General features: G+C 43.5%; 1 protein-coding gene across 5 annotated transcripts in view; it reads right to left on the bottom strand.

Moving 5' to 3' along the window:
- Positions 1-26,320, bottom strand: part of LOC148037870 (uncharacterized) — a 137,351-nt gene extending 111,031 nt beyond the window's left edge. For 2 of the 5 annotated variants that reach the window (XR_015690724.1, XM_087676830.1), the window contains exon 1: positions 25,896-26,317. Coding sequence is in view for 4 of the 5 variants with exons in the window: in XM_087676830.1 (XP_087532956.1) it covers positions 25,896-26,220 (325 nt within the window). In the remaining variant the exon portion in view is untranslated. Of the gene's footprint in view, positions 1-7,246; positions 7,298-25,895 lie in introns of all 5 variants that reach the window. The other 3 variants (XM_087676832.1, XM_087676834.1, XM_087676833.1) reach the window with 3 other exon arrangements.
- Positions 26,321-26,602: the final 282 nt, after the last annotated feature.

Raw genomic sequence — 26,602 nt, 5'->3', positions numbered from 1 at the left:
GTGGTATTGATACTACAGTCAAAGCGGTAGAGACTTTCTTCTATTGGCCAGCCTTGAGATCTAATGTTGATGCATATGTCAAATCTTGCCATGTATACCAAAAGGTCAAATTTGATAGACAGAAGGCACAAGGGTTATTGCAACCACTCCCTATTCCAGAAAGGCCATGGGAAAGTATTGCATGGATTTCATTTTTGATCTTCCAAGAACTTCTTCAGGGAATGATGGAATCTGGACTATCATTTACAGATTCAGCAAACAAGCACATTTCATCCTATAAGGAAAAAGGTTAAGTCAAAACACATGGTAAAGATATTTATGCATAATATCTTCAAGTACCATGGAATGCCACGGTCAATTGTCAGTGATAGAGACCCAAGAATGACTAGCTTGTTTTGGAAAGCATTGTTTGAAAACATAGGCACTACATTGAAATTTGCATCTTATTTCCATCCACAAACTAATGGACAGTCTGAAGAAGCAAATTCGACTGCTTTAGATCTACTGAAGTGTTATGTTTCAGATCATAAGACTTCTTGGGAACACTACTTGCCATTGGTTGAGTATGCATACAATAATAGAGTGCACTCATCTATTGGCAAAGCACCTTTTGAGATTGTGGAAGGTGGAAAGAAATTGCCTCCCATTTTGCAGACAAAAGATAACATTTTTGAAGCAGATTGTTATGTAAAAGATCGGGAAGAAGCATATAAAAAGGTCAAGTATGCCTTAGAAAAGTCACAAGCTAAACAAAAAAGAGTTGTTGATAGTTATCGTCGGGAACTCTTGTTCAAAAAGGATGATTGGGTCTTATTGCGTCTTAAAAATGCACGTTTGAGAAAACAGAAGGGCAAGGAACGTTTGTTTCCAAAGCTAAGTATGCGTTACTATGGCCCTTTTCAAGTCTCAAAGAAGATCAATAACGTGGCATATAGGCCGAAATTGCCAGAGAATTGGAAAATTCATAATGCAATACATGTGAGCCTATTGAGGCCTTTTATTGGTGAAGTGCCAGAAGATATGGTTCAAGAGAAACAGCCTGAAGTAGAGGAATTAGATGAGATTCTAGTTCCTAAGCAAATCCTGGCACATAAGGATAGGAAAGTGAAAGGTAGAGTTATAAGAAGATTTTTGGTGAAGTTCAAGAACTATTTACCAATGGATGCCAAATGGATGGAAGAGGCTGAATTGCCAGATTCACCTCAATTATTGCAACTTTAGCGAGAAGCTTTCTTGCTAGAACCTACAGTGACTTAGAATGCTTTTTGAAGCAATGTACATTCTCTATTGTACAATTGAATACTGCATCTCATTGAATAATGAACAATGTATGGTTTACACTTAGCATTAACATGTGTATCATTGAATAAAATCTCAGTGCTTTGAAGTTGTATTTGTTACACTTCAATTGAATGATTATACATGTTGTGACACTAATAGTTCGGGGATACGTGCTATCACCCTATGTTGCATCTGAAAATATGTATACCAAAAAGGCTCCTAGTAATCATAGTTAGATACAGGATGTGATCCTCCACCTATGTGAGACTTGAACTTGCAATGGCACAAATGGTAGTGGGAAAACTCCTACCATCACACCGTCTCATCTGTTAGCAAGTGATACATGCGATGGCACTAATAACATGGAGAATCTTGTTATCGTCCTTTGTCATCCATTAGCATGTGTGGCAAGCAATCGAGGTCACTTGCTTCTTTCAAGAGGGGGGTATGTCACCAGGTGGTGATACTTTTTTATGTTGCTTTCCTTATTTACTTATATAAATATTTTATTTTTATTTTCTTTAGTTGCTGTTGCTTTTTACCCCTAGAGTTCTCTTCGATTAAGCCAAGATCTTTGCATAGCCAGAAGAGGCAACCATTGGGACAAATTGGACTAATGGTTTGTCTGAGCCCTGGACCAGATTGAATGGGCACTGAAGAATAGAATGCCAGTGGTTTGGGACATTTAGATGAAAACCAACTGTTCACAAGTTATGTATTTTGGAACATTTCATTTTTGTAACTTTCCATCTTTTAATTGATAAAGAAATACCGAGAGGGGCGCCGGTCTTTGGGGCCAATATGGTGTTGAGTGAGGGAGTGAGGTCTCTATTTGTGTGTGAGAGAAAAGACTAAGTATTAATTGAAGGAACTACCGCTTTATGTGAGTCATAGACCAGTTTCAACCAACTCTCCTTTCTCGGCCACAAAGATCTTTCTGCGTCAACTATCAGAGTATTATGCTCAAGGCAATAAGCCGCACCCAATGCACACTAAGTCCTTTCGGACACATGGAGGCTCTAAGACCTTACGAGGCGATAAGCCCTTTTGGAGACCACCCCATTATGTGGAAGTTTCCCCCACCCACTTCCGGGTACAGTGGCTTCCACGGCCCATATTTCCTCCAATCACAATCCACTCTCCTGAGAGCCCCTGACTGTTCCCCACCCTTGGCTCATCCTGAGCCTCCTCCTTCCCCAACCTCTTCCACTCCGGTTTGAGAGACCACTTTTGGGTGCTTTCCGGCTTCTTCTTCCAAGCCCCAAATACCTTCTTCGGCACAACCGGCGGCACTTCCTTCGTCATCAAATGCTTCGCATTCCATGAGCCATGAGTGGTTGGATTCCCTTTCTCTCTCAAACTAGGATTCAGAGGGGGATTTTCTTACTTCGCCCTCAGAGAGGGCTTCCAGTTCTTGTTCAACTTCAAAGGGGGCTCCTACTTCTACTCCTTCCGATTCAAAGAGAGACCCTATGTGCCATGAAGTTCTTCACATACCACCACCTTTCACTTTCGAGGAGTAGCTCTCCTTTGAGCAGTCATTTCCTCTGCTCATACCCAAGATCTAGAGGATCTACCTAGATCAGGGCCCTTGGGTCTTCAGCAGCGACTTGGTGGCTAGGCCTTCCTATTCCTTCCAGCATGGAGTCAGGGAGCTAGTGGCTTCTCTCCCGAGGTTGAGTTTCAAGTTCTACTGCTCATTTTGTCTCTTGACTATCTTCAAAGGTCTCCTTTCAAGTGGTATTCTCAAATTATAGAATGGATCTTCTTCGCCCCTTGGTCAACATGGAGCCCACTCCCGAGATCGAGTACGGGCATATCCTTATGGTTCTCGGCACCACACAAAGTCCGACATTCCTCCTATGCATTGCATGTTTTCCTCATCTTTGTACTAGGGTGCTTGAGCAAGTGAACAATCTCCCCACAAGGAACACTGTCCAAGTGGCACATGCTGCATGAGCATTCTTCAACATGTGGCATTGCATCTCCACCTGACTTTTCTCTTGTTCCCCCTTTTGGGTCTGAGAGGGGTTATTGAGAAACCTTTCACCCGCAGTTTGCGTTTTTTGCGTTTCTGCATTGTGCGTTTAGGGTTTGCAGCCTCAAAAACAGGCACCACCCTAGACTGACTGTGTCTATTTATAGGCCACTCTCTCACTCATTCTTTACGGCTGAATCATTCAGTCCATCGCCTCTTCTCTCCAGCCTCTCCACTACCCTCACATCCCTTCAGGAGGACATTGTGGTTCGTTGTTCGTGGTTGTCTTCATCATCTTCCTTGTGCTACGGCACCCTTGTTCCCTTGTATCACATTCACTCCATGATTCAGAACTTCATCATTCCATTCATCAGAGTTTCTTCTCTCTTCTCTTCTCTACCGAGTTCACTCCGTGTTCCTCCCCACAAACCATATTGTCTCGCTGGTACGTCATCTTTTGACACAATCAAAGCTGAAATGTGTTGAAAATGGAAGGGCAGCAGGCTGAAAATCCTAATGCAGCAGTCTGGAAGCCTGAAACTGGTACACACAGCACTGTACTACCTGGAAAACAATGCAGCTGGCCACATGCAGCAGCATGCAGCCGGGTGACAGCTAGGAGAGTGACACCAAATGATGGGCAGCCTGCAAAAACATAAAACACAGACCTGAACTAATCGCATGATGTAAAGGAAGCAGTCACAGGCAGTAGGGCAGGCTAGAAGCTGTTGCCAAGCAGCAAAACAGCAAAGGCAGCAACTGGTGCACCTCCTGTGTACTGGGCGGCAACAGGTAGCAGGTTGCTAGGGGCTGAAAAGAGCATGGCAGCAGTTAGCTGAGGACTGGACAGCCTTTGGGTGGAGTAGACTGATAACAAAAATGAGCAGGATGCTGAATGGCTAAGCACACTATCTATTGAGGAACCAACCAAACTGGAAAAGTTTGCTTATGAGACACAAACTCTTCTTAGCATTAAAATTTGAGTTTTGGGGCTGTTTTAATGAGCTCAATGAGGTTTAATATGCAGTGCACCTTCTTTATCTTAACATGTGCCTTGAGAGAGCACTCTAAGAGCTAGTGCTTGCAATTTAGGTGTGCAAGCCCCACAAATTTATGCCACGATGTAGCCTTTCCCATCCTTTGCTATTGGAAGAGTAAAGGACAATGCCTCAGCCTTCTATATGCCAAGCACATCAAGAAGTTCTCCTTGTAATGCCATATCATTCTTCATGTACCTTTTCAGGGATGTCATCCAGCCTTCTTGGACCTCTTTATCACACTATCTGTCACGAGGACGTGAAAATTTGATGCTTTGCTTATGTTTAATTGACATTTGATTAAAGGATTAATCAAATGTGCAATTAAAAGATGCATATGTGAGGTGCAAGCTACTTTTTCACAGTTGAAGGCCGAAGGCCCCTGTGAAAAAGATGGGTGTGAAAGGCAAAAGTTGTAACAAGTTACACTTGTTAGATTCTAGGTGAATTATGGTGTCAGTTTGCCCCTAGGACCATTAATTGGCCATTAAGTGTCAGTGGTGACACTAGGGACTAGGCATTATTTAATGGATTAATGCTTGTCCAAGGGTCAATTAATGCATGGGACCACTTTGGGTTGCAAATGGCCTAGCCAATTAATTTTTCGATGGGCAAGGTCAATTTTCTGGGCACTGAATTAATTCTGAAAATTAATTAAATGGCTGGAAATTGCTGAAAATGGATTAAGAAAGCTGCCACTTGGCAAAACTTTCCCGTACAAGTGGGAAAAAGGCTAAATAGGGCTGAAGGGAGAGGGAAATCTTGTTTTTTCATTTTAGAGCTATTGGAAAGAGGTGTTGGACTGTGGCTACCAGCTTTTCAGGCCATTTCCCAGCCATTGGAGACCATTTTGGTAATGAAGATTGCATATTCTTGACCTTGGGAAGCTGGCAATTGCTGCTAATGCACTTTCTCCTGAAGATCGCAGTCTCTGATGCTCCTATTGTTGTTGGTGCACCCATTTGGGATTGGTACAGCAGGGCAGCAAACTGATTTTGATCAGTTCTTCGCGACAAATCTCAAAATTTTCTCTCTTTACAGCATTCTCTCATCTCCTTCAGCCTATGCTCAGCCATTCTCAGCAATTCTCAGCCATTTGGAAGAGATTTCAGCCATTTATGGTGGGCTGATCTGTAATTTCTGTAGTAAACCCTAATTTACAGCAGAAATTAGGGTTTAGCAACCACCTTGGGATCCGTGCTAGAGATTGAAGGCTCGAGGGACTGAAATCAGCAGCTGATAATTGAAGATTATCAAGGGATTTCAAAAGCCAGCCCATCCCGAATTGATTTGGGGCAGCATTTGGCCAACTAAGGGTCAAATTGGAGAAGAAGTCCTGGGTGAATCAAGGGGCAAATGACCCAAAAGGCTTGCTGGTCATTTATGACAGCAAGAGCAATTGGTTAGCAGGAGGAGATTGAAGAATCTTGAGTTGTACTCCTTCCAATTGAATGAAAGCTAAAGAAATACCGTAAGGGGCGCCAATTTTGCGGCCAACAGGGTGTCAACTGTCCAAGAATGTTATGGTAAAGTGTGTATTTCATTTTATGTACATTTATTTATTGTTGTTATTAACTCTTAAATCAGGTTATCACCACCCATTCCAAGAAGGAAGGCTGGTTTCACTACCCTGATTTTTCCATTTCCGAACAGGATGCAACATGTAAATTACAGCATGCAAATGTGTATGGAACATATCTCATCAATACATCAAAGAGCTTATGTTTCATCCATTAACTTCTTTTCAACATCCTGTATCTTTTGCAACTTCTCTACAATGTGAACAATAACTTCATAAATGAACCCGTTGTTGCTCCTTCCCTGTCTGCCAATTGCAATAGCTTTAAAATGGGGGAACAAAGCTTCACAATGAGTTCAGCATGTTGTCAAAATGAAGCACACTACACAATCTCAAACACCTCAATAGTTGTGGAGTTTTGGCCGCCTTCATTTTAAAGAAACTTATTGTCAAGCATCAACTTGCGCAAGCCCAATGTACATCTCCCATACAAGAGGCCACTCAGCATTATGAAAGAGCATACAAAGCGACTGGTTGCTGGTTTAACCAAATCTTTCTTGCTGAGACTCTTGAAAATTGCAAGGGCTGTAGACTTTCTTGTAAGAAATGTGAAAATCTTTGTTGTTTTCTCCAACAGAGGGACAACCCAATTAAGTTTACCAATATCCTCAAATGATAGCTCCAACCAATGGCATGCACATCTCCTAAAAAATATATTTGCTCATTCTTGTTCCACCAACTTGCCAGCCCAAACACAATTTTTTGCATTGTCGATACATACTTGAACCACATTTGATGGCCCCACTTGAATGACTACTTCCTTTAGATGCTAAAATACGAATTCCCACTCTTGTATTCCCCCAGGGTTTTTACAGCCCTCAAGAAAATACTCCCATAAATGGAGCAGTCCATGCAATGTATTATCGGCCTTCGCCTTCCAAGTTATCTCTGACCAGCATACAATAGAGCATCAATTCTTATTCTATTTTTTCCTTATTATCATGAGCTTCCTATCAATGCATTTTAACACCTCTTTCAACTCCTTTGTAGGTGAATCTTTGTTAGATGGAGGCTTATATGAAGGACCAACCTTCCCAATTGCTTTCACCGTGTCTAAGAAGTACAGACTTGCAACATTTGATATATGAAAAAACGTCTGATTTCATAGGACTGGAATTTAAATTCAAAGAGCTAAAATTAAATTTCAGACATTAATTTCATTGTTCAGAGTGAAAATTATAAGTGAAGACTGATTTCAAGCCGAAATTGAATTTCAAAAATTAATCTCTGAAATTTCTGTGAAATTTCAAACATTAATTTCATTGTTCGGAGTGAAAATTATGAGCAAAGGCCTGATTTCAGGCTAGATTTGCATTCCACAAATTAACTTTGTTTGGAACTTGTCCAAGAGAGAGAGAATTGCCTTCATACCTGACAAGCTAGCTGCTGCACAGTGCACATTTCAACCCCAACTCCCATGACCTGATAGGTTGTTCAGTTCAGTCCGGATGCTCCCATCATGTTTTGTGCAGGTTAGATGCTCCCATCATATTTTCCCCAAACTTTTCACCCAAAGATGCCGTTTTTTTTATTTGGGGGGAATGAAGTATGAAAATTTTTTCATACTTTGCATACTCAGACTGGGCAAAAAGAATTCAGACTTCCTTTTTTTTCTTTTCATAATTTGCATACACAGACATATGCAAACATGGGAAAAAACTTTCAAACACATAAGAGAAAACTATGCATATCCTTGCTTCTATGTCTCATGACCCAAAGAAGGCTGAAGATGAAAAGAGTACAATATTCAAAGCACAATTCGCCAATGCAGCAACAGGTTTTACTCAGCTCTCTGATGCAATTGGAACTTTTACTCAACTACTGTGAGGCTTGAGTGCTCAAAAGTGGAAAGTGGAGGTTACAAAACACAAGTGTCTACTAAAAATGACAAGTGTTAAGCTAAACACTAACTGTAGTAACACTTGTCGCTTTGAAATGACACATGTCCTCTTCTAGATGCCACACATCCATTTTCTAGCCAAGAAGCTTCTAAAATTTCTACTCTAAAAATATCTCAGCTAGTTAAGAATTTGATATAGTCATTGACATAAATTTGTTCCTTGCAAAATTCCGAAAATTTTGACATGAACAAAATTCCCATTAGAGTGGCTTTCAAAAATAGTAAGGAGTTGCCAAATTTGGATTCAAGAGAGCTTCATTGTATAGGTCTACCAATTCATGGTTTATTTCTTGGATCATGTGCATCTGATTTCAATTTGTAAAACCACTCCATATGTGGATTTCTATTCAATTTGACACCCAAGTGAAAATTATCTTAGTTATCTCGCTTTTGGGTCAATCTAACCACCCAATTAAACGTTTAGTTCCTCTTGGGCATCTTGTCCATGGCAATCGAATTCTAACTACAAAGCGTTCTAACCATTGACCACTTGAATGAGAAGATGAGCATTTCATCATATTTTTAAATACTCAAAGCCGATACAAATCACATTTCAAGATCTATGAGCATCAAATTAATATGAATCATTGAGCCAATACATCCTGACAATAGTTCGTATATAAAATTCAAGATCTATGAGCATCAAATTAATATGAATCATTGAGCCAATACATCCTGATAATAGTTCGTATATAAAAAATTTGTTATATTTCCTTCCTCTTGAAATTGTCACGTCCTCAAGGATTTGCTTGAAGTACTTCTCATCCTACAACTTATTCATGAGCTACAAGTATATTTGGATAGTCTTTGAAATACTCCTCTTGCATCCATTTAGAATCTAAATGAGAGTAATTTTTAAATTTCAAAATGGACTTTCTATAAGTGTTTCTTTCTCATTTCCTGACCATGTATTATGGTTGAAGCATCTCTTTCTATTCATCTACTTTGGGTGAATTCTCTACCATAGGTTCCTAACCATGTATTATGGTTCAAGCATCTCTTCCTATTCATCTACTTTGGGTGGATCGTCTACTATAGGTTCCAATGGTAAAGGCTCTTTATAAGGCTTCAAAAGATGAAAATGAAAAGCATTGTGAATTGTCCAATGCTCTAAAAGTTATAAACTATAACAAACATCATTAATCTTTTCATTTACTTGGAATGGCCCATAATTTCTTATTGTTAACTCAGTGACTTGCGATCATGGCTTGTTAGAGTTTCTAATGAGCTTTGTCAAATTTCAACTGCACCCAATCTCCTTTCGAAAAAACAAATGGCCTTCTATGTTTATATACCACTTTTTTCTTTTGTTTTTCTTGAAATTTTGGATAGCTCATCTACTTGGACAAATACAAAATATCTCCTCATTTGTTTTAAGAATAGGTAGTAAGAGAGGTTTATAACAAATGATCTCAACAAATGCTTTACCTATGGAAGTATGAATTGTGTTATTATAGGCATATTCTACCAAGTGCAAATACTTTTTCCATTGCTGGTTAGCTTCATGGCAATAGCACTTCCACATATCCAATATTTTGAGATTGGCCATCTCATTTTTCCATGTGTTTGAGGATGATAAGAGAAAAAAATAGTAAGCTCAAAGAAAGCTCACCAAAAGAGACAATTGATTCATGGATCTCTATCGCCCATGATGGATTGTGGTAACCCATGCTACTTGAAGATTTGTTGAATAAATATTCTAGCCATATGTTGAGACCTAATAGCCATACCTTTCAAGCATCTGGGCTATTACCAAAATACCACAATGAGGCATGTAGGTGTGAGAGTGCAATGGAAGAACGTGAACATGGAGAGAGAAGGAAAGAGAGAGACTGCAATGAAAGAGAAGAATGAAAGTGACAATTCTGCACTAAACTCCAAAAGAATGCTAAAAGACCAAATTGTACTTATGACAAGTTGGCAAGACAAGGGGCTATATAGACTCCATTTCCCTTTTGTTGTGAAGGCCCTCTAAGGAGATTTCTATTGCCCACCCATTGGCATTTGTGCATCATCCATCCCACACATGCATTCTCCTTTGGCACCTTATGGCAATCCAAGCTCTATTCTAGTCTTTCCATCATACTATTCTTATCAAACACCTCCACTCCAAGTCCGCGTTCTATATCATCCTCTGCTGCCAAGAATGCTTTCACTGCTACTTGGTCAAATCTCATGAGGTATGACTCTCAAAACTTATGAGAAACAGTTCAGGGATCAAAACCCTAGTCCGACCCTCATTGGGCTCCTTTAAAGGTGGTCCACCCTTGGAAAGCAAGGAATGCTTCTACCATCATTGAGTTGATGCAATATCTTTTAACAGAATTTCACTCACAATTGCTGACCATGAGCTCCAAGAGTTTAAAATCACCAACTAGAATGAATCGTGACCTTAAGGTCAAGTTGGCAGAGTATCAACATTTGCTCGCCAAGTTTGCCACTACAAGGCTTCCTAAGTCCCTCCATGACCAAGTCAAATTGTTCCTTAATAACAAGTCATCTCAAACCCTACTATGCCCACTTTCTATGATTTTGAGCACCAACTAGTACAATATGCATGGCCATTTGACCACTTTCTCACACATTCAAAGGGACCCTTGTTTTCCCTTCTCACAAGGGGAATAAAGGGAAGGGCAAGAAGAAGAGACCAAAATCAAAATCAAAAATCTAGTGAGCCGCAAGGAAACATCTTATTGAAATCAGGATGGTAGAATGTGTTGAGCTAACATAAGCATTACATGTTGAATTAGCCACTCAAATAGCCTCAAAAATGTTTAATTAACTAAAACCCTAAAATGGTGTGCGATTCGAGAGAGTTTTAAAAGTGCGCAGTACGAGGTCCCAAAACTTTCTATAAATAGGTGGGCTGCCCTCCATTCAGTCTCAATCTCGTTTTTGCAAGTTTCAGAATCTGTATCTCTGTGCCCACACCCTATTCGCAGAGGACATCATAGTCGAAGCTTCCCCTTATCTGCTATCATCCAATACCTAATTCCAGCCTCCACCTCCAACTTCTAGCTATTGCCATCATCAAGAGCTATCACCTAGTCCTCTGGATCTTGCATTTACTATTGTCGTCACTTGCTAGAGCTATTGCCATCATCCACACACAATCACCACCTATCAAACATTTGTATTTGCCGAATTTCTCTTTCCTCTGGCTATCACCTACACTTCCTGCACAGTTGCCCTCAATCTTTTGTTGTCGCCTACTTTCTCTCTCCTCAGGTATCTAAGGCTTTAGTCTTTCTCTCTCTTCACTGCCTATCTGGATCAAATCCAGCTTCCATAGCTGCATTTGCTAGTATTCGACTCTCGGAGGCTGCCTTTGCTGCATTTCGAGATCTATCAAGAGTAGGCCACACTCTCCCACTAGCGCTACTACCTCAATCCTCGAGACGTGAGAGTTTGAGATACAATTTTCATTCCTGCATTGTTTGTTTTCTACATGACCATTGTATATTCAATATTTAGTCATTCATTTACATTCACTAAGTTCATTGTCTCTGAGTTACCCTAACCCTAATTGTGTTCTCTTGAGTTTATGCTTTGCCGTATGCTTTCATTTATGTTTTTAGGTTAGGATATTTCTTCACTGAATGTACCTAAGAAAAATAGATACCACCCACACTATCGAAAGGTTGGCCATTTTGACAATGAGTACAGATCAAAGGTAAAATGCACACAACCCAAGAAACTGTTAGCAGATTAGTCAATTCATGGTTGAGTCTGGACTTGTGGTTCAACAAGCTGGGCACATATAGATTATTTAGGCATTTTATTTGTCAGTATTTATGGGGATTTGGCATTATTTGCAGCCAGTCGGCCAACATTTGATGCTGGCCGACCAGTCATTTTTGGCATTTATTTGCCCTATTTATTGTCAGGCTTCCTCCTCATTCATTCATTCATCACTAGACAGTTCTTGGAGAGAGGGAGCAAGTGCCAGTGCCTCCACAGCCGGTGACTCACATTGTATCTGTATTGTCTCATGTTTGGTATATGGATTCCATTTCCCAAGCATACATCTGAGTTCTCATCTCTATTGTGTTCTCCCTTTCTTTTCTTTGTCTTGTGTTCAGCAATTTATTTTAGCACATGTTTATGCTTCCATTGCTACACCACTTCTGACATGGTATCAGTTTTCAGGATTTGTGTTTTTGCTGTGTTTTATTGCTGATTTCAGGACTGTTTTCCCCTTTGCTGATCAGGCGGCTGCTGCTCTAAACAGGCGACCTGTTTGACCTGCGTTTTCTGCAGATTTGCCATCGCCTGCTGTCCAACACGTCTTGTTACCTGTGTTTTCATCATCAGGCTGCTGGCGACAGTACCCTACACTTGTTTATGCAGTGTGCAGCCTGCATTTTGCTGTTTTCAGCACTATTTTGGACTGGGCGACTGGCAGAACAGGCCGTTTTTGCTGTTTTTGGTGGTTTTGAACTGATTTTTTGACTTTGTGCAGCAGATTTTGGCTTCTTTTGATCAGATTTTGGGTTATACTGTATGTGAACTCTTGTTTTTTGCAGTCTGTGCTCATGGTTTGGCTGTGTTCCCTCTCCAAATACCTTCTCTTCTCTACTTCTCTTCTAAATCCTCTACAAATGGCTGCTCCATGCACATCCACTTATGATACACTATATGGAGGTTCAGGTGAGGCTCTTGCAGCTTCAGAAAGGGGTTTGGAGATGACCCAATGTTACCATTGTGGCAAGAAAGGTCATTTAAGGAAGGACTGCAAAGAGTTAGCAGCTTCCAAGAAGAAAAAGGAGTAGAAGACAAAGCAGGATACGGACTCCTCCGACGAGTCCTCATCTACCTCAAATTTCGATTTTGATCCTCCAGCCAAGGCAAAGTCCAAGGTGCGGAAGGGATTCTCTTCTTCGGTTCGTGGGAAGGGCTTAGTGGCCCCTTCCTCAACTGCTTTCTAGTGGTGGTGATGAGGTCATCCCTCACAACTCTCCAGTGCCAGAGGGAGTGTGAGAGGGTGGTGAGATGGGGCAGCCGTGCCTCATCTATATTTCTATACAGATGCACAGGATCTAGAGAGGGACATCCCTGACGCATCAACCGAAGTCTGGCAGGTATAAATCCTGGAGCTGGGATTGACATCCAGGTTCATGATGGGTTGGTTACTTAACAAAGAGCAGGCGGCTTTCATCTGGAGCTCACATGAGGGGACACTTTGGCGGTCTAGCCAAAGACGGGGAATCCATGGTCATTTATGCACTGCGGCATTAGTGATAGGATAGTCACGTATGCTACATCAAAGGCATTGTTGACCGACATTGAGAGCTGCTATGATATTCTCTATCTTCAGGAGCTAGTACGATCAACATCGACATCAGGTTCTCTCGGAGGCACCTTGGTGGTGGCTTGCGCACCCACTACTTGGGTATCCATGGTTCTACTCTGGTGGACATTGTTGTGTACTATGATGCGACATTATCATTGTATATTGTCTTGTATCAAATCACCAATGATCTGAGGGTATTAGCAGACTAGTCAGTTCATGGTTGAGTTTGGACTTGTGGTTCAGCACGTTGGGCACATATAGATTATTTAGGCATTTTATTTGTCAGTATTTATGGGGATTTGGCATTATTTGCAGCCAATTGGCCAGCAGTCATATTTTTGGCATTTATTTTCCCTATTTATTGTCGAGCTCCCTCATTCATTCATTCATCACTGGACAGTTTTTGGAGAGAGGGAGCAAGTGCCAATGCCTCCACAGCCGGTGACTCACATTGTATCTATATTGTCTCATGTTTGGTATATGGATTCCATTTCCCGAGCATACATCTGAGTTCTCATCTGTATTGTGTTATCTCTTTCTTTTCCTTTGTCTTGTGTTCAGCAGTTTATTTCAGCACATGTTTATGCTTCCATTGTTGCACCACTTCTGATAGAAACCCCTTACTTAGACCCTCGCCCACAATCACAAGATAAACCCCCACATTGGAGACAGGGTGGTGGTAACCAACAAAATCAAGGGCAATGAAGATCTCACAATCACTTTGCCATTGATCCACCATCACAATTTGCACCTTTTTAACTCCCAAGAAAATGACTAGTCCACCGAACCTTCACTAGAGTTCAGTCCTCAGGCCCACCTCATCTCTGTAGAGACATTCGAGAATAAGAGCTTGGTCCACACGTGCGAGTTTCCTATAGATGAAGCTATTACAAAGGCCCATCCAGCATATTCTTGAGACCATATAGCCATTTAAATTGTAGATAGTGGAGCTAAACATCATATGGTGTTGCTCGATAAAATATTCCTCCCCAATCCCACGGCTAGGAATGTTTAACGTGGTAACAACTTCTTTGCCAAGATTCATAGCATTGGCCGTGTCAAGTTTGATACTGACAAAGGCCCAAGTCTCGCTTTATTGGATGATGTATATTATGTCCCCCCAGCTTGGAGTGAATATTTTATCCATCCATTAACTTTGCCACTTAGGGAGAGCAATTTTCTTTACGGCAACTAGAGTCGTGGTACTCGATGCCAAAACTAGTTTAATGATTACTTGCAGTGAATTACCACCTGATGGTCTCTATCTGATGTCATAAATTTCACTCCAAGCCAACAATGGAGGACTCCAAATTCCAAAGACTTCATGGCCTAGCCACTGCTAGGAATCCCATGAATGAGAAGCGTATTTGACATTATCGCTTAGGACACCTTGTATATTATGAGTTGTCTCGCCATCAAATGGTTAAAGGTGTTCCGCGACTAAAACCGTTCAAGGATATCTATAGAGCCTATTAGTTTAGGAAACAACATCACACACCATACTCTCACCAAACCACACAGAGAGCTGAGGGGCTCTTTCAGTTGATTACATTGACCTTAATGGGCCAATATCCACAACAATCTCAAACGGTATGTTATAGTTCTTTCTATTAGTGGATGACCATTTGAGATATATGTGGGTATACTTTCTCGAAGCTAAATATGAACCCTTCTCATTTTTCTCTAGTATCTACCTCGGTGCAATTAGTACAAAATCAAATGGGTGTCCATATTGGGACATTAAGGAGTGACAGTGGTGGAGAGTTAATATGCCCTTGATTCTCCGATTTCTTATAGGAGCATAGCATCCAGCGCCAACTCACCTCTACCAATTCCCCCTTTCAAAAAGGAGTCATGAAGCCATAAATGCAGCAAGTCAGCCGTGAACAGATCCAACCTGAATTCAGGCCAAACGGATTAAAATGTGCAACCCACATTAGCCTCACAGTAAAAACAGTCTGCCACCCATGCTCCAAAGTATACAATGATATTTACAAGCTAACAAAAACCTCAAACACAAGCTTTATATGCCTTATTGTTCTTGGCTTGAGCTTGGGTCTGCCCTTTAATCGCCTCTCCAAGAATACTATGAGGGTAGTACTCCTCCCTCACCCACATGATGGCGTCGTGGTATGCACGTTGATAGCGTCCACCCTCTATCTGTGATTTCTCGTCCCTCAAGCCTTTTTGGCTTCTTGTAATTATTCTCGTGCCTCCGTTGCACTTCATAATATACATATCGCGTTACCTCATTTCCGTGTCGTGTTACCTTGCCCGTTACGTGTTACCTTCCGCTTTCCGTGACGCGTTACGTGTTGTGTTCCGTGTTACCTTCAAAAACGCTTCCGCACTGCTATGGGGCTACCGATTAGAGGGTGATCCCTCATGAGGCGGGCTCCACGGGGTGGGCGTTGCCTGCCCCATGACGGCTCCAGGGGAGTGTCGTCACACTTGGTATCAGAGCAAACTCCTCGGCTGGTGCGCAATGACCCCCTTGTGAGTGAGCCTGGTCAAAGTATGATGGGTAAAAAGAAGAAAGGTGCTGGAAAAGTGAAAAATGAGCACAAAAAAGTGGATAGGGCCCAAAATGAGGCTGAAAAACAGCAAAATGAACATTTTTATGCTGAAAAACACAAGATTTTGACTCACTGGTCCAAAAATGAGGCCGAAAAACAGCAAATTAAGGATTGTTATGCAAGAAAAATGAAAAATGAGCAGAAAGAAGGGGATAAAACCCAATTTGAGGCCGAAAAACGGCAAATTGAAGATTTTTATGCCGAAAAATATAAAATTTTGGCTCAATGGTTTGATTTTGAAGATGAAAGAAGAGTTCTCTGGGCCACAAAAGTAAAGTGGCTACAAGCTGGCTATCCTTTTTCGGAGAATGAAGAAATAGATCTAAACTGTCGGTTGAAGCTTGTTAAGCAACAACAGATACACCTCAAAATCAAGCTTGAAGAAGTCAATGATAACATGGTGGAGTGGTCTGAAGAGCACAAGAAGAAGTTTGCATTCGACCTGTTGATTGTGGAGCGGAAATTGAAAATGTTTATGACAGAAGAGTATGGTGACATCATTGCACAAGGGGGTATGCCAGATGAGGAGCGGCAAATCGACACAACCCCAGTACGCCAAGCTACAACAAGTGTTAAAGGGCACCCGTCCGATACTGAAAATGACTTAGAAAGTGACATTACTCACAGTGACTCAGACATTGACAGTAGTGAATCTCAGATCATAAATCGGACAGATTTCTGGACAGATGCAGCAAAACAGTTGGCCATAGCTGAAAACATGATAGCACACGGCCAACTAACTCCAGAGCAATGCAACACCCTACCACAGCTCGTCGCCAGCATAAAACAACAGTTGGCGAGGCACAATGAACAGTGTGACAATATAGTCAACCAACCGGCTGTTATAACTGAGTATACAAATACACAGACAGTTGATGAACAATTCAGCCAAGAAGAGCAGGATTACACACAGGATAGCCATACCGCAGAAGTAAGCGACAGCGACATATGTCAGGTATCTCAAGCAGATCATGAGTGGCAGTATTCGAGAGCTGAAAGCCAAAGTGATAAGCCAGATTATGATCAACCATTGGGTCAAGATGAATCAGAAGTGTGCAGTGGGCCATATATAGAGGATCAGTATGAAGAACTCGTGACGGCACGGACGAGTATAAAAGAAACCGTGGCCAACGCGCCTCCAATATACATACAAGGGGCCAGTATGCCCAGTTACATGGTAGATGGAGTGCTTATTGAAGAGTATCAAGAATGGCAAGCGACCTCTGGGTCGGATTCAGATACAGAAGAGCAACTTGAAGAACTCGTGACGGCACGGGCGAGTATAAAGGAAACCGTGGCCATCCAAGCTCCAGTGTGCTTACCAGTGGCCTTTGGGCCTAGTTATTTGTTTCATGACGTCTTGATAGAAGAATGGGCTGAAGAAAAGACCTCAGAGTCGCATCTATTATCAAATGGCTTGATACTGGAGCAATGCAATATCGTGGATGAGGCAATTTTAGCCCAATCCCAAGCATTTAACCCACCCTATGGCATGGAGTCTGTTGGGTATCTCACACGCCTTACTTACGCCTACGCTCATATGGGAGTGTGCGGGTGATCACTAGGACACTGGGGCACTTTTTACTCTCGGTAGGAGAGGTTTTTCCCCCAGATTATGTGTACTATTTTGTATGTGCTTGTGGTGCACACTTACGGGCACTTACTGTGTTCGGGTGTGAACAGCCCCTTATAACTCTAAGGTATAAGGGTTATCATTTGTACTTTCAGTTTACACTCTATTCAGTACGATTGCATTGGGTGTCGTGCTCAACTCTGTCTCTCACTCTCACACTATCTACTGCACTTCAGCTGCACCTCGATCCTCTCCCATCTGACATTTGGTATCAGAGCTCAGCTCAGAGCAGTCTTCAGTCTGCAGTCTGCAGCCCCCGCCAGTTCTGCCCCAGCCGCCTGTTCCTGCCCAGTCCTGCCTGCGCCTGTCAGTCCGTCAGCGCGCAGCACCAGACGACTCCTCTGCCCAGCGTGCAGCTCCAACAATCAGCGCGCAGCACCGCCCTGCCCAGCGCGCCACCTGTACCTGCGTGCTGCCACCTCTGCCCAGCGTGTCCTCTGCCCTGTGTCTGCCCGGCGTGCCCCTTCGCCTGTCAGTCTGCCTGCGCAGCCTCCCTGCGCTGAGCTAGCCTGTGCCGTCAGCTCCAGCTGCCAGCGCGCCACCTGTCTCCACCACCCAGTCCTGGGTGCCGCCTCCTCTGCCCAGCGCGCGCCCAGTCCTGCCTGCGCGTGTCACTGGACCTGCACGCCTGTACCTGTGCGTCAGTCCGACTGTACCCAGCAGTCATTACCTCGGGAATCGTGCCCGTCGTCAACACGCAGAGGTAACATTCTGCACTTTTCTTTTACACAGGAGTTCGTGCAACAGGTTCAGGTTCAGCATTGGGAAACGTGCTGAACAGCAGGTTCAGTTTTCAGCATTGGGAAACGTGCTGTGTCTGTCTGTGACACATTGAATGCACATTTTGGGGCTTTTGTAACAGACATTTGTGACAGAAATTTTGGGCAGAAAATATTGGGGCTTTTGATGTTTTAGTGCTGCTGAGCACTAATTGCACCTTGGAAAGCGTGCATCAGTGACAGTTTTTGTGACAGAGTACCCTTTGCACATTAATTGCAGACTTGTGTTTGCTGCAATTTCTGGAAATTTGCAGATTTCCAGCCTGTACTGCATTGACATTGCTCATTTGCCTTTTGGGAAATAATGGCAAATCAGGGAGGAGATGTATTCACCTATGTGTCCAAGGAAGACCGATTGGATGGGAACAATTATTCCCTTTGGTCTTTCATGATGAAGAATGTATTAGTGGCAAAAAATTTGTGGGATTATGTCAGTGGAGAGGAAGCACGACCGGGAGCTGTGGCTCCCGCTACTCCTCCTCCAGGAGGACGTGCAAGAGGGCAACCTCAGCCCCCTCCACCTCAGCCCGCTCAGCCACTTCCCCCAAGAACTGCAGCTCAGAAAACTTGGGATACACGGGATGCACAGGCTATGTCGCTGATTGCATTGGCAGTTCAGCGTTCTATCATTCCTCATATTCGTTCAGCAGCTTCTTCACAAGAAGCTTGGTTGATATTGGAGCAGATGTTTGCAGGAAAGAATGAGACTCGCATCTCTTTCTTGAAGAAAGAGCTAGAGACTCTAAAGATGAATGAGGGTGATTCTATGCAGGATCATCTCAACAAAATTCAGGACTTGCGGGAGCAACTCATGAATGTGGATGAGTACTACTCAGATGCGCAGCTGATTTCTACGACATTGAATTCACTGGCTCCCTCTTACTTGGCTTTTCATACTGCCTTGAACCTCACTATGAGGATTTCGAAAGAGCCCATCACTTTCATTCAGCTTGTCAGTTTGCTTCTAGAGGAGGAACAAACTAGACGGAACAGTGGTGTGGATGGTATAGCCTCTGAGAAGGCTTTTATGTCAAGGCAGAAGGGTAAAAACAGCCAAGGGAAAAATGCTTCGCAGAGTTCTGGTAGTAGTAACACTTCACAGACAAGTCAGAAACAGGGGGGCACGCAAGCCAAGAAAGGAAAATGCCATTACTGCAAGAAGCCTGGCCACTACATCACTGAGTGCAGGAAGCGCATCGCCAAAGAGAAGAAGAAGGAGTCAGGGATGTCTGTTTCTGCAGCTCCTTCCACTGCTAGTGAGTCCGCGTCCTTTGTTGCAGACAGGGACTATTGTTTTTACACTTGCAGTTATGATGTCTCTTGGGCTGATAGAGCATTTAGCTCTACAAAGGATGCTGACACTTGGTTCTTTGACAGTGGTGCTTCACGGCATATCACATCTCGTAGAGATTTGTTTGCTTCTCTTGGTGCACCTCCCGTTGGGAAGTCTGTTCAGTGTGCTAATAATGCATCATACCCTGTTCGTGGTATTGGGGAGATTCAGCTTACAGCCATTGATGGCTCTATTCTCCGCCTACAGGATGCTTTGTATGTGCCTGGCATTAAGAAGAATCTGCTTTCCATTTCTTCTATGGCACGTTGTGGTTTGCAGGTCACCTTTGATGATGACCGTTGCATGGTCCGTGACAAGGAACACATGACATTGGTCTTGACAGGTTCTTTGTGTCATGGGTTATATGAGTTGGATGCTCTTTCGGTAGATCAGTCTGCATATTTGACATCCACTCTTACTCCTGCTATGTTAGAGGCAGAGTTATGGCATGCTCGTTTGGGGCATGTAAACTATGGCAGCTTGATGCTATTACAGCGTACTCAGATGTTGGATGGATTACCTCTCTTGGAGAGACCTCCTGAGCATTTATGCGAGGGTTGCATTTTGGGGAAAATGCATCGTTTCTCTTTTCCCCGTGATGTTGCTTTTAGAGCAACAGCCAGATTGCAGCTTGTGCATTCGGATGTTTGTGGGCCCATGCAGACACAGTCATTGGGTGGTTGTTACTATTTTGTAACATTTATTGATGACTTTACACGTTTGTGCTGGGTCTACTGTTTGAAAAAGAAGTCAGAAGTGTATGATGCATTTTTGGCTTTCAGTGCACTTGTGGAAACTCAGTCTGGTTGCAAGATTAAGACTCTCCGTTCGGACCGAGGGGGGGAATACATGTCCTCTATGCTGAATTCTTATTTGCAGCAGAAGGGCATTATCCATCAATACACTACTGCATATACTCCACAGCAGAATGGGGTAGCAGAGAGGAAAAATCGGTCACTCATGGAGATGGCCAGATGTATGCTGAAGGCAAAGAGTTTGCCTCATAGTTTTTGGATGGAAGCCGTCATGTGCGCTTGCCACATTTTGAACAGATGCCCTACCAAGGCCTTGAAAACCGTCACACCTTTTGAGGCTTGGCACAGCCGCAAACCTTCTGTTGGCCACTTCCGTACTTTTGGGTGTCTTGGATATGCCCATATTCCACAAGTACTTCGAAAGAAGTTGGACAACAAGGCTGTAAAATGCATCTTTATGGGATATAGCAGCGAAAGCAAAGGCTACAGACTCTATGATCCCGTGACCAAGAAGGTTTTTGTCAGCAGGGATGTTGTATTTGATGAAAAATCAGAATTATCCTTGGCTGGTTTTGATACATATCAGGCTGCCCGTGATGTCTTTGAAGGGCTGCTGCCCATCACATTTGGTGATTCAGCTGGTACTTCAGCAAATGAACCTAATGTTCAGCCAGCTGCTCCTATGGAACATGCAGTAAATCAGCACATTGCTGAAACTGAAATTCAGCAGGAACTTGTACACAGTCAGGAAGCAAGACAGGTGCCTAGATGGTACACGCAGACTATGAGAGATAGTCATTTGGAAACACCCTTGGCTGGTCGTACTCGAAGGCAAACTCGACTGCATGATTCAGCACATTCCATGGAGTTTGTTATGGCAGCATGTACTCATGATAATGAGGAGCCTGAATGTTTTGAGGATGCACGACATAGTGTGCATTGGATGGCAGCCATGCAAGCTGAATTGGATTCTATTCATAAGAATCATACTTGGGATTTGGTGTCTTTGCCAGTTGGCAAGCGTGCCATTGGTACGAAATGGGTCTACAAATTGAAAAGGAATGAAGATGGATCCATAGATAAGTACAAGGCACGGCTGGTAGCTAAAGGCTACGCACAGAAAAAGGGCATTGACTATGAGGAGACCTTTGCTCCAACCTCCCGTATGACGACCATTCGGTCTATGATTGCCTTGGCTGCACATTTTGGTTGGAAAGTGCATCAGCTGGATATAAAGACTGCATTCTTACATGGGGAACTTCAGGAAGAAGTGTATGTACAGCAGCCCATTGGTTTTGCAGTTGAAGGCTCAGAAAATTTAGTATGCAAGCTGAAAAAAGCTCTATATGGTTTGAAACAAGCTCCACGAGCTTGGTACGCAAAGATAGATGCTTTCTTGCTTAGTCAGGGGTTTGTAAACAGCCCATCTGAGTCTACCCTTTATGTACATAAAGAGGGGGGATCCATGCTGATTTTGTGTCTATATGTAGACGACCTTTTGCTCACTGGAACACGTGCTGATCAGATTTCAGCATTCAAAAATAATTTACAGCAAACTTTTGACATGTCTGACTTGGGTATTTTGCACTATTACTTGGGCATCCAGTTTGTACATGATGCTAGAGGCATTGGATTATGTCAGTCAAGGTACATTGGGCAACTTCTTGAGAAGTTTGGCTTACAGGATTGCAAGCCAGTTTGTACACCCATGGAACCTGGGCTCAAACTGTCATTACATGATGACAGTGATTTGTTTGATATCCATACTTATGCTCCAGCAGTGGGATGTCTCATCTATCTATGCCACACTCGGCCAGACATACAGTTTGCCGTTTCAGTTTTGAGCAGGTACATGCATCAGCCTCGTATGTCGCATTGGCAAGCTGTGAAGCGTGTGTTTCGTTACTTGCAGGGTACTAGAGCTCTTGGATTGCTTTATGCCAAGGGGGGATCACTGCAGTTACATGCTTACAGTGACTCTGATTGGGCTGGTGATTTTGATACTCGTCACTCCACTAGTGGCAATTGTTTCTTTCTTGGCTCGTCATGCATTTCTTGGCTTAGCAAGAAACAATCCACTGTTGCCACGTCGTCATGTGAAGCTGAGTACAAGGCAGCCTTCACTACTGCAGTTGAGTGCGTATGGCTTAGACGCTTACTTGCTGATTTGGATGTATCTGTTACGGAGCCTACTCCTTTATATACTGACAGTCAGAGTGCCATTGCAGTGGCACGGAACCCTGTGTTTCATGCTCGCACGAAACACATAGAGATTCACTACCACTTTGTCAGAGAGAGGCTACATGCAGGTGATATCAGCCTTGTCTACTGTCCTACCACCAGCAATGTGGCAGACATCTTCACCAAAGCTCTTCCACGAGACAAATTTGAAGCATTTCGCGATGCTTTGAATTTGACGCCCTTTGGTGGCGGATGATCCTTGTACACTTGATCACTCTTCACTCCAGGGGGGTTTGTTGGGTATCTCACACGCCTTACTTATGCCTACGCTCATATGGGAGTGTGCGGGTGATCACTAGGACACTGGGGCACTTTTTACTCTCGGTAGGAGAGGTTTTTCCCCCAGATTATGTGTACTATTTTGTATGTGCTTGTGGTGCACACTTACGGGCACTTACTGTGTTCGGGTGTGAACAGCCCCTTATAACTCTAAGGTATAAGGGTTATCATTTGTACTTTCAGTTTACACTCTATTCAGTACGATTGCATTGGGTGTCGTGCTCAACTCTGTCTCTCACTCTCACACTATCTACTGCACTTCAGCTGCACCTCGATCCTCTCCCATCTGACAGAGTCGAGTTCGAACTCGCATGACCAGTTTATCTATGAAGACTCCTGGAGCCGGGAGGATAAACAAACGGCCATATCTTGTAAGGAAGACTCCTGGAGCCGGGAGGATAAAAGAATGGCCATATTCCACGATGACATTTCTGAAGACTCCTTGAGCAGGGAGGATAAACGAATGGCCAGATCATAGAGTGAAGACTCCTTGAGCCGGGAGGATAAAATAACGGCCAGAATTCAGGATGAACCAAAGCCATATCGCTAGGAGCCGAGTTCGAGCTCAAGCGATGATATTTCCAGTGACTACAGTGATGACTCTTATGAGTCCAACCTTGAAGTCGACTCTGTGGAGTCAGAAAGAGATGAAGATGACTCTTCGGAGTCAGTTTAGCAGAAGAAGCAATAGATGACGAGAATAAAGTAATGGCCAGCAAGAATGTTACGATGGGTCAAGACTCCCTGTGCCAGGAGGATAAAGAAACGGACAATGTGCCTTCACATTATGTTGAAGACTCCCTGTTCCAGGAGGATAAAGAAACGGGCAATCCTGCTAGACTTTACCTTGAAGGCTCCCGGTGCTAGGAGGATAAAGAAACGGCCCATTGGAATAAACTGTCTGTCGAAGACTCCTTGCCACAGGAGAATAAAGAAACGGGCACCTGTTCTGTCGAAGACTCCTTGCCGCGGGAGAATAAAGAAACGGGCAATTCTCAGGTTTATCCTGAAGATATACCAAGCTCCCTGTGCCAGGAGCCTAAACGAAAGGCCATTTATCCGGTTACTATTTGGTACTTGAATAGAGTACAACTTCGAAGGATAAAGAACTCCCGTCGCCAGGAGTATAAAAGAATGGCTTATGTGCAAGCTGCCAGGAGAGCAGTCCAACACTCGCGTCGCCACGAGTATAAAAGAACGGCTAGTTCCCCTTCACTTGGCGCTTTATGCGTCATTATCAAGATTGGAAACTCGCATCACCACGAGTATAAAGGAACGGCTAGTTCTCTTTCACTTGGCGCTGTAGGCGTCAGTACAAGGGCTGCAAACTCGCGTCGCCACGAGTATAAAAGAACGGCTACTTCTCGTTTACTTGGCGCTGTAAGCGTCATGACGAGTGTTGGAAACTCGCGTCGCCGCGAGTATAAAGGAACGGCTATTCCCCCTTTGTTGGGCGCTTTATGCGCCACCAGAAATGCCACCTTTGCAAGAAGGCGGCATACTCGAAAATATTAGGCTTACCTGGCCCAACTGTTTTCAAGGGGAGGTGCGTGACACACCAACTATCTTAAGCAAGGATTGACACATCAGGCCAATTAGGGCCTTCTTTTCCAGATGATTCAAGGATTGACAGATCAGGCCAATTGGGGCCATAATCAGAAAGTTTGGGCTTACTTGGCCCAAATTCTTTTAAGGGGAGGTGCGCCATCACAGCCCACCTCGCGCAACCACATTCTTACTGGATTGACAGATCTGGCCAATTGGGGCCATCAAAATAAGGGCGCCTCTTCATAGGCTTTCGCATTCATGGCGTGGCACACTCCCAACTGAGTTACGCGCCTCGCCTCTTCAGCCCACTGACAGTTTCTGCACACTCATACTGTCAGGACCTTCAGTTATTTCAAGTGAACACAACTTGTCTTAACTTGGTTATTCTCCATTCTGTGATTGTAAATCTAGTCAGCAAATGGTTGAATTGAAGTGTTTCCAATATTACTTCTCTTCCTAGTCAGTCAGGTTGGGATCATTCCACAACTGTAAATTGAGTCAGTGAATAATCATCTTTGAGTCAACAAGACCATGTTTCCACATCTGTAATTGAGTCAGTGGGCATGGCACTTAGTGGGAAGACCCTGGTCGGCTTGATATCGAGTCGACAAAGACCCCCAAGTTTGTGGTCATAGGTTAGGTCTAGCGGGTAGACACTGGCTGTCTTGATAGTGAGACATGTTTAGACCCCCGAAGTTTTGAGTCTCAGCACACCGCTCTTGGTGCAAAAGCCTCCATTTGCACACTTCGACGAGGATGTCATTCTTTCAAGGAGAGGTGTGTATGAGGGTAGTACTCCTCCCTCACCCACATGATGGCATTGTGGTATGCACGTTGATAGCGTCCACCCTCTATCTGTGATTTCTCGTCTCTCAAGCCTTTTTGGCTTCTTGTAATTATTCTCGTGCCTCCGTTGCACTTCATAATATACATATCGCGTTACCTCATTTCCGTGTTGTGTTACCTTGCCCGTTACGTGTTAGCTTCCGGTTTCCGTGTCGCGTTCCGTGTTACCTTCAAAAACGCTTCCGCACTGCTGTGGGGCTACCGATTAGAGGGTGATCCCTCATGAGGCGGGCTCCACGGGGTGGGCATTGCCTGCCCCATGACGGCTCCAGGGGAGTGTCGTCACAAATACAGCATGCAAAATGATTAGCCCCTTAAGCAGGTCCCTTTCTTCTAAGGGATGAAGACCTCAAATGAAATTCAGATAGGATAATGATTGAATAGAGACAATGTACCCTGATCCTCCGTAAAAATGATGGTGGCTCTTGAATTTGCTTCACAAAGACTTCGCTTCTTGCTTCGATCTCCAATCTTAGTATCATTCACCTTATTCAGATCTGTCAATCCTATCACTGTTTTGTTCTCTACCAACTCCAATGCAATGAACCATTTTGTTTCTTTGCAACACCTTGGGGGGCTCAATGTGAGAAAGAAACTCCATTGTTGCTTTGAATAAACTGAACGCTCAGTTTTGTAAGCTCTAACCGTTCGGAATTAATGATTTGAATGTTGAAATAAATATAAACTTGTAAACGTGACAGTCTTTGGAAGATTCACTGAAACGGGCCATTTTCCATAAGGGGTATGCAACGGGGTGTAGACAGGAAATGAAGGACAATCACAAATGCAGGTCTCACAATTACCAAGGCAAAAGATAGAAATGGAAGTTTAACTTACACCTAACGTGAAGCCAAACCGTGTGCAGGGAGCAGAATAGCAGGTGGACGAAATACAAAACGACGCCATGGAGCTCTTCTCCTCCTCCTGCTGCTGCTTTTTCTTTGTTCTTCTGCAGAGAGTGAATGAAGGAAGGAAGTTCGTTCTTCCCCTGACTTCGTTTTCCTGCTGCCGCAAGTGCGTCGTTATCATGTGAGAGTAGGCCGCTGCTGAAGGAGACGAGAGCGGCACCATCTAGCCTAGGACTAACAGGACATGAAAACGAAATGCTTGTCGTGTACATGCACAAATATTTTTTCCCGAGCCAAAACGCCTCTCCCGACATCGAAGCTGCCTGAGCTAGAGACTTCTCCGACTCGGATTTTGTCCATTTGGTTTTTGTGAACTTCCACGCGCTATTGGATCGGGAAACTGGCGCTCGAAAGACATCCATCTTTCTTATTATCCTGGTTGGAGGTTTGGTTATCTCCCGAACCTCCATTTTTCTCCCGTGCTTTCACTTTTCTCTCGAACTTGAAATTGAATTTGAATTGCATGCATGCATGGGGGGTCGACGTGGCTTTAATGCCCCCCACGTCTTCATGTCCTCCCTCTCTCATGATGAGGATGATAGATATATCCAGGCTTCAGGAGCTTCATTCGATCGTTCGTGCTGGTGGAAGAGGTTGAGACTTCAGCAGCTCCTATCTTTCTTATTATCCTGGCTA

Source organism: Lygodium microphyllum, chromosome 4 (genome assembly GCF_053477565.2).
Source record: "Lygodium microphyllum isolate KBCC chromosome 4, Lygodium_microphyllum_v1.1.10, whole genome shotgun sequence".
NCBI lineage: Eukaryota > Viridiplantae > Streptophyta > Polypodiopsida > Schizaeales > Lygodiaceae > Lygodium > Lygodium microphyllum.
The sequence above is the reverse complement of the archived record's forward strand: the minus strand, read 5'-3'. Positions and strand labels throughout refer to the sequence as shown.